The sequence below is a fragment of the Austrofundulus limnaeus genome, unplaced genomic scaffold (assembly GCF_001266775.1).
Source record: "Austrofundulus limnaeus strain Quisiro unplaced genomic scaffold, Austrofundulus_limnaeus-1.0 Scaffold3, whole genome shotgun sequence".
Classification (NCBI taxonomy): Eukaryota; Metazoa; Chordata; class Actinopteri; order Cyprinodontiformes; family Rivulidae; genus Austrofundulus; species Austrofundulus limnaeus.
Window position 1 is genome coordinate 3,691,272 of NW_013952405.1, and position 8,430 is coordinate 3,699,701.

At 41.9% G+C, this 8,430-nt stretch overlaps 2 protein-coding genes across 5 annotated transcripts in view; both read right to left on the bottom strand.

Moving 5' to 3' along the window:
• Window positions 1–117: 117 nt before the first annotated feature.
• usp21 (ubiquitin specific peptidase 21) lies at window positions 118–5,212 on the bottom strand. The gene is made up of 11 exons (XM_014017761.1): window positions 4,982–5,212; window positions 4,516–4,572; window positions 4,305–4,422; window positions 4,077–4,191; window positions 2,889–3,008; window positions 2,738–2,802; window positions 2,463–2,650; window positions 2,297–2,375; window positions 2,094–2,201; window positions 918–1,032; window positions 118–779 (listed from the first exon to the last, which is right to left on the bottom strand). The coding sequence occupies exons 1-11, from the start codon at window positions 5,135–5,137 to the stop codon at window positions 686–688; spliced, it is 1,215 nt and encodes a 404-aa protein (XP_013873215.1). The 5' UTR covers window positions 5,138–5,212; the 3' UTR covers window positions 118–685.
• Window positions 5,213–5,317: 105 nt separating this feature from the next.
• The window catches only part of arhgef3l (Rho guanine nucleotide exchange factor (GEF) 3, like), a 9,459-nt gene continuing 6,346 nt past the window's right edge, over window positions 5,318–8,430 (bottom strand). For all 4 annotated transcript variants that reach the window (XM_014017751.1, XM_014017735.1, XM_014017743.1 and 1 more), the window contains 6 exons: window positions 8,256–8,332; window positions 7,903–8,160; window positions 7,006–7,176; window positions 6,677–6,869; window positions 5,696–6,493; window positions 5,318–5,368 (listed from right to left, as the gene is read on the bottom strand). In XM_014017751.1, the coding sequence (XP_013873205.1) occupies window positions 6,246–6,493; window positions 6,677–6,869; window positions 7,006–7,176; window positions 7,903–8,160; window positions 8,256–8,332 (947 nt within the window). In that variant the 3' untranslated portion in view covers window positions 5,318–5,368; window positions 5,696–6,245. The remainder of the gene's footprint in view (window positions 5,369–5,695; window positions 6,494–6,676; window positions 6,870–7,005; window positions 7,177–7,902; window positions 8,161–8,255; window positions 8,333–8,430) is intronic.

The following is an 8,430-nucleotide window of genomic DNA, read 5'->3' on the forward strand; positions in this document are numbered from 1 at the left end:
CACGTGTGTGTATGTGTGTGTTCCCTCCGTACTAAAGTTTCAATCACTAGTATGTGCGTATTTATGTAAAATGTTTTCTTTTATCTTGGCAAAAATAAAAATAAAAGTAGCTACCAGTGACAGTTCTTAACAAAATCTTTTATTGATTAACTGCAAGATTTGATTTATTTATATGCACTTATAAATAAAGAAGTTGTAAAATGAATCTTTGCACACATCATAAATCATGAGAACTTTCCTCATTGACAGTTCTATTTAGTTCACTTTTGGTATTTGTGCTCATATTAGCAATCATGAATCACGTATAGAACATCATACTACGCATACATCATGATTTCTTTATGATGTGTAAGTACATCTCAGGTTCATGACTCTTTCACTCCTGCCTGCCTGAGAATTAGGAAGCAGACACTCGTGGCGGCAGGTTTTCTGAGCTGTCTCATTTCTTTGTCAGTCATTTTAAAAGCAGATCCAAGATTTAATCCATGTGAAATTGAGCATGGCTTCTCCCTCTTCCATGTGGTTTGAAGTTGTGCTCATTGAGACTGAAAAGATGTTTTTTATTTATTTATTTAYTTTACTGTAGATGTCAGGGTTACAACTCTGCAGCTTCTATTTGTTTCTATGGACACAGGAGGTAAAGTTGTTCTGATTGGCTGCCTGGCTCAGCCGTTCGATCGCGGGACTATTTCCTGACGGCGGCGGTGCTGTTGCTGCGCTGGTAGAACAGCACATAAGCTTGATTGGTCTGAAGCTGGTTCTCCGTGAGCAGGGTCACACTGTGAGGGAATAAATAGAGRGAAATGAGAAGAAGCTGGTTCTGGTTTAATGAAAATATGTCCCAACACATARCTGTTTTATGAAACACTGCTGAGGAAAACTAAAAGAAAGCGTTCTGATTGCAGGACACATCTCACCTGGAGTCGTTGTACAAGCACCAACCATTGTCGTCTAAACAACAGGCCGTGTAATGGCCCATGTTCACAGTCCCAGCATGGTTACATATTGCATACAAGTCGTACAGAACAGAACCTGTAGGGATGAACAGATACAGCAACTTCAATCAGAAATAAAGTTCAGAAAATTTTGATACAATTTTTTTAAGCTGTTTGGAAGAACATCAAGTTGCAGGTATTAGAACAAGTGAACCAATCACAGGCCCTGATGATATTCTCTTCAGATTTTATTAAATTAAAGTTTGAGAATCTTTAGCTGACACTGACTACCTGTGATCTGCAGGCTGGGTTTCTTTCTTTGTGAACATTTGACTCTAGTTGTTCTCATTAATTCACTTCAATTCAGTTTCTCTCTAAAGCACCAATTTACAACAAAACCCACTTCAGGGCAAAATGAATGAATGAATGAATGAATGAATGAATGAATGAATGAATGAATGAATGAATGAATGAATGAATGAATAAATAAATTTAAAAAAGTCCAAATCACAAATGCAATTCATATCCAGATTCAATTAAGTTTCTATCATAATACAACACATGCTAATACTGTAAATTATGAATGAGAAATGCCAAACCCTAAAAGTTGTCTAACAAAGCCAGAAGATTGCATCAAATAAAACAACCTCTTTTTACTGAAGCAAACAGATGGTATAAATGAACTGATCAACCCTCTTCATCTAGATTTATGTTCAAACTTTTTATTTCTTTATTCTGTTGTATTGTGTTTATTCAAAATGTGTCTTAGCTTTTATTTCTTAGTCTGTAGCAAACTGTTGGTTTTGTCCTCATGTGATGTGTGATAAGTCAATCATGTGATTGTAATTATTGACTTCATCATTTCTTTATTTGGTCAAATCTTAATCATACCTGAAACAAAACTTTGCATTTAGCAAGTGTTTGTCAGAAAACATAATTACTCGATGAGTCAGTTTTTTTTGTAGTTTATCTTGAATTAACACCATGGTCCAGCAGGAGGCCTTTTCTGCATTTTGCTTTAAATCAAATGCCATAAAATCAACTTTTTTTTTAATGTTTCTGACCTTTCTAGCACTTTTCAATTAATGTTAAATACCTGCACGTAGTGAGCTTGTTCATTAAATAGTCTTTTCTATTGACAGATTAAAAAAGGCTTACCACAGTCGACAGGTCCGTAGCGTCCGAGGTCTAGCTTTGTGAGAGGAAATGACACGTACACGGTGCTTTTACTGATAGACCACCGGGATGTTGTGAAACGATTCAAGTCTGTTTGACTCTGTTAAGTTTAACAACTCTGCACAGGAACAGTACTTTTTAAACTTTTTTTTTCTTTTTACAGGAAGAGATGCTGCAAAGGATACGGATCACTATGACCTGAGGAAACCTGTGGATGGACAGCCGCTTGGTGCACTCTGTCCGCCTGTTACACCTCGCACACATCTGAAGAAAGCAGAAACAAACAGCTCAGGCTCGTCTCCATTTGGAGTACAGTTCAAACAGTTTTTTCATGGATTGCTGTTAACTTACTGGCGAGTTTTCCTTGTCCAGTTTTTCCTCCTGGGAGAACAGGTCCAGACACTCCTGCAGTGTGACCTCCCCCCCAGAGCTCCGTTTGGGGATGGGCAGCGACAGGTCGCAAAACACATCGAATGTGTTGGAGTAGTGCGAGCAAACCGAGCAGTGAAGCGAGCTCCGCAGCTGGCCAGAGAACAGGTCTGTCCGAGGAGAGAGAGGAGATGAAATGTGTGTTCGTCTGAATGAGTTTATTCCTCGTAGGAAGCCGTGTCAATAACCCTCCTCACCTACTATTACACTGTCATCTCTCTCCAAGTGCTTCTTCCACATGGCAGCTGCCTCCTCCGAAATCCTTCACAAAAATCAGAAAAGAGCAAAGTAAGTTCACAAGCAAAAACAAGAATTTTTCCCCCCTCACGCACACATACACATACGCACCGAAATCTGGCATATTTTTGCTCCGGCTCTTTCACCATTCTCTTAACGTTTGGTCGGCGATTTATTTCAGTGTGGAGCTTGTCCAACAGAAACCTGAGGAACTCCTGAGCGTCCTGTTGACTGCAAAGAGAAGCAAAACTCATGAAAGATGATAAAAGGGGAAGGCAGATGATGATTTTTACCGGAGTCCTTGCGTGCCTGCCGCCAAAATATTTCATAACTGGACTCATTTTAATGAAACTCTCAGAAAAGAATTACTGAATGTACTAAATGGCTATAACTACGTCAGTTTAACATAAACCGAGCTAAAATATGATGCAGTTGAGTGAGTCATTTATAACCTAATCTGAGCATAAAATCTCACARTTTCGCATAAGATTAAGAGAAAAACATGTCAACGTTTGGACAAAATAGGCTACAATCATTAGATGGTCTCAGTCAGTCTAAACCAGGGCTATCCGACTGGCGGCCCAAGGGCCACATCTGACCCACGAATGACGTAAGTTCGGCCCGCCAATTTTTTCATTAGTCTCTTAAGCCCAAACCAGATTTTCTACTTTAATTACCACTACTGGTCTCTACAGAAATGTCGGAGTCTTGGCTAGAAACTGGTAAAAACCTTTCTATGAACATCCAAGACAGTTAAAACTACAAGCAGTTGAAGATAAAACTAAGAAAAGGAAAATAAAATTGGTCAAAAAAATTTGGCAAGTCATGATGTCAAATGAATTTGTGGTAAATAGGAGACAGAATGTGTTATTTTTGCTTATGATATTTGCTTTTTATTATGACTACATTTTTAAGGGTTCTGTATGGTGTATTCATGATTAAATGCAGCAAAATAAAGATCTTTATAATAATTGGTTTATATATAATGACTTTAATTGCTGCATGTTTGGCCCCTGTGCTGTTAGCCTGCATTAACTGTSCCCACCGGAGCAGTTTCTAAACTCTGGCTTTAAAGGCAACATACTGTACCTATTAATTCAAGAAATGGACTTTACCATCATGTGTCATTAGTTGGACAAAAAGCCATAAACTTCTCATTTAGGAAACAGAAGACAAAATCCTATGCTACATTTCCTGGATTGTTTGGTAGCACTGTCCTAACACCTTAGTTTGAATGCTTACAAGTTAGCTTTTTCTTATAGAGTYGATATTAAACTTGAAAAAGCAGATTTTTTTTACCTGTAACCATTGAAGTAAGGCACTGTTTCTTTGAAAATACAGTAAAAGTGTCGAGGATTTACAACCGTGTCYCCTTCAGTCACAACCCAAAGGCCTGACAGCACCTGAGAGAAAGCTGGTACGAAACAAGAAATAAAACAAAATCAATACGAGGACGTGAACTCTTTAAACTGGATCACTGAATAGAAAATTCCAAAGAGAGAGAGAGAGAGAGAGAGAGAAGCATACAGTCCATGAGCTTTGCATCCTCTTTGGAGTACTTCTCATGCTTGTAGGACTTCAAGAGGCAATAGTTCCGCAAGACCCGTGTGTGAGACAAACACTGGACCACKGCGTTCAGGAAACACTAACACAACACAGAGTGATGAGCGGGTTAATGTAACAAATATTCCAGTCATCTGGCAGATAAATCTTTGAAAAGCTTCATCTGAACACCTACTGTGTTTCCAATATTCCTGAGCCYGAGTCTTCCGCTTCCCAAAGCCAGAGGCCCTTCCTAAAATAAAGAAACATCAGAAATAGAATCAAATACCTGCAACATGTTATATAACTGTCTGTCACACGTCCTCCTATTTGACCCCTGGCTGTACTCAWGCTTGTTTTTTTTTTKTAACCCTGCCATGTTTGCCTGTGTTTAACTTTGGCAGGACAGATTTAGCCTTCTTATCTCATTAGCACAACAGGAGAGGCTAAAACCAGGTCAGTCTGAAGCTTACATCCTATTAGAGACCCCAAGGAGGGCCAACAGGTGCGTGAACACGTGCGTGTTGCTGTGTGTGTGTGGGGGGGAGGGTTCTTAACGCTTTCAAATGATTTCTCCTGTCAGTGTTTACATTTCTCATCGGCATTGCCTTAATTGAAATCCATGTTTAAGAACAAACGGGACGTTTTTGTCTGCCCCGCACCTCGTTGTCGGTGACCAGGAGCAGGCCCATCAGCGACGTGTAGAGCACCGACTGGGAGATGTCGGTGGTCTCTCTCTGGAGGGTGTTCTGAGACACCAGGGTCCGACACAGGGCCTCACAGGAACCCTCCACATTGACGCCACTGGAGCCAGGCATCCTGTCGTGTCCTTTGACCTCTGTCTGAAGAGGCGACCTCAAGCAAAGGGTCCCCCCACACACAACAATAAACTAAAAATTGAATCGGCTGAGCTGTATCTCCTCAGTGTTCTTCAACTTGCAAGGGTGGCAGGGTGCAGAAACAAGTGCACGAACTGAAGAGAAACGTTTCCTTGTTTCAGGTTTACTTCTCATGCTCTTCCAGGCGAAAGTCAGGGGAGGCGTTCACAGCTGCAAGGAAACGAACAGTTCTGATGACTTCAGCTCACATTTCTTACATGTAAAATTGAGCCTAGAAGACTAACAAATAAATCACATGCCACTGAAAAACTAATAAAAACAAACTTTTGGATATCCCACTATTGAATCAACTAAACAGCAGACGTAAGCTAAAAGGCTAAAGTTACGTAACCTTGATTCTAGAAAGCGCCACACACCTGTTAAATGAGCTAATGCCAACCGCTAAGCAGGTAAGTAACCTCTCTCTCACCAGCTATTTTGCAAGCGATTCCTGGYGAAAACCCGCAGCATTAACAGAACGGAGCGATTTGGACTCACCTGAGCGCCTCTCTATCTGTGGACAAAGTGTCCGAACCAAACTGTTCCCATCATCTGCTGAGCTGTTAAAAATGCATAAGGGAACGTCTACGGTTTCACTGTGTGTTTGTAGGGTAGAACTGAAAGTCTACCTCTCTGTGTCCGTCCTGTCACTGGTACCAGAGAGAGAGAGAGAGAGAGAGAGAGAGAGAGAGAGAGAGAGAGTGAAAGGCAGACAGAGGGGAGGGAGGATAATCATCTCTAATCTTTTCCCTGTGGATTGTGTTGGCTAACATAGACGTGTCATTGTGTTCAAGCAGCTCAACAAATATTTTAACTGTCAGTTTATTAAAAAAAGTTAAAATAAAACAGCATGTCACAACTTTTCCCACTTTAAATTCACATTCAAGAATACTGTTTTCCAGTATGTACAGTCATTATATCATTCACAAAAAGCAAGATAATAAAAAAATAGGTCTGTAAAATTAAAAAATAAAGATTTTTGTCTTTTCTTTCACAAACAGTTCCGTTTCGTATCTCCCCAGAGCCGATCGGTCCTCGGCGCTCAGACTCAGCGGCTGGTGTGATCCGCCATGTCTGTGTCCGAGCTCAGGCTCAGGTCTGCTATGTGACACAAGGCGGGGTCCAGGTGCAGGGAGAGCGGCGACTGGCTGGTCTGAGCCGTCCGGTCCCGGGCCTGCACGATGGCTTGGCGCAGGCAGCTGATCCACTGCTGCTTGCTGAAGGAGTCGTTGGCCTGCAGGCAGTAGGGGTTGACTTTGGAGCGCCCTCTGCTGCTCACGCGGAAACAGTTCTTCACTGTGGGACGACAGGAAGGAGAAGGAAGGAAAATGGAGTGAAAGCAGAGTTGTAGGTTTCAGTTCAACAAATAAAACGAGTGTCATCATCTCTCCCCCACCCTGCACATWTTTTGAGGGTGCTGAAGATTTGATAATTTATGTATTCAAAGTAAAATAATCGCGTATTCTTGCGACGCGTTACCTTTATCATTTCCCCCGGTGAACGCTCCCCTAAAGGTTCCTCCCCCTGCCGCCTCGCCGTCCGGGATCTCCTCCAGATTGATCAAAGCGTTGGGCAGCGGCTGCCGGTACACGTGAAACACCTGCCCGAGGTCTCGGTCCTCGCCTGGTCGGGTCAGGACCACAGCCAGCTCAAACAGGAACACGTGCAGCCGCTGACAAAGACACACAGAGAGAGATTGATAGAGACAGCCTTTGTGTGAGAAAGGAAGCATTTTAGATGTGRAGTCTAAAATATTCTGCTGTCTCGTCACAAAGGTCAGTTAGTAAACCCGCAGTCACTGAACATACCTGTCCCTTATTGTTCTTGAGCTCCCCGTGGCAGTAGAGGAAGCGAGACTGTTGGATCTCTGGAAGTCTCTGACTCTCCTCGTGGTACATAAGACCCCGCCGGTAGAACTGGCACTCTGCCTCCCCTGTTTTCTTGTTCACTTCACCCACTATGTCATGAATCTTATCCAGCTKAAGAGAACAAAGAGCAGGAGAGACATTTCAGTCCTGGTAAGGCTCATAAATATCCAAGTTATAAAATAAATATTAGCACAAATATATATTTTTAAATCCAGTGCTTTGAAGTTATCAGGCTTGTGTGGTTTTTGGCACCTTTTTATTTTGCAATTATGTTCTGGTGTTATGCAGGTTTTTTTTTTTGACAAAATCAACTTTTATTTTGAAAATGATGTGTAGAAAGAGTAGTGCTTTGTGGGTTATCAGGTGATTGGTATGGCTGTTAGTAGAGCTGCGTGATATAACAGATGCTAAAAACCAGGGAGGGATTYGTCAACATTCAACGGTAATAATGCAACTTCATATTTTCTTAATATTGAGCAGCTTTAGCTGTAAGGTAGCGTTTTTTTGTGTTTCTTACACAGAACAAACTGAGGAATCTGCAAGTTGTTTCTAGAACCAAAACATGACTCTRTCTGAGCTTAGATCAATAAAAAAAGATTCATATTCAGAAATTAAAGGTTTGCAGCTGCCAATACAGAAATTTGGACACGAAAGATGATTGTTTTTGACACGAGGGAATTCTGAATGCCTTTACAGATTTAACATAGTAAAGATGAGCGTAGATGCACCACAATAAAAGTCTGAAATTTGACAGCTGAGTGATTGCATGTGTGCATGCACAAACTGTCGAGGAGCAAACGTTCATCACTGCTGTAAAACGGAGGAAACTCAACTCACAGCCTCGGGTATAGTTTCCTCGTCCGGGTGCTCCGGGGGCGTGCACTTCTGGATCTCCTTCAACAGCAGAGGGTATTTGACCAGGCGGCTCCGAGGGAGGTCCAGGAAGCTCCACAAGTCCAACTTCCTGCTGAACGAAGACTCCTGACACAAATGCAGGAAGTGCTCCACGCGCTTCTCGTGCTTCTTCTGRTCCAGCAGGGCTTTGGCCCCCACCTGGTTGCAGCAGTATGTGATGTAGGCGTCCAGACAAGGGAACTGAGGAGGAGGACGGAACAGGACGGGTTGAGACAAATGCGGGCAGAGCAGAGACGTTCATAGAGACGTTCGCAGAGACGTTCGCAGATACTCACCCAGTCCAAGAGAGTGGGCCCCACCTCTCCAACTGTCTTCTCCGATCCCCTCAGCCGCTCCAGACGGTCCAGAAGATCTGGTTCGAAAGAAAAACAAACTCTTGAATATAAAAACAAACATTGATTTTTTTAACAATTAAGAGTTAAAAACATTAATTTATATTTTATTTAAAAA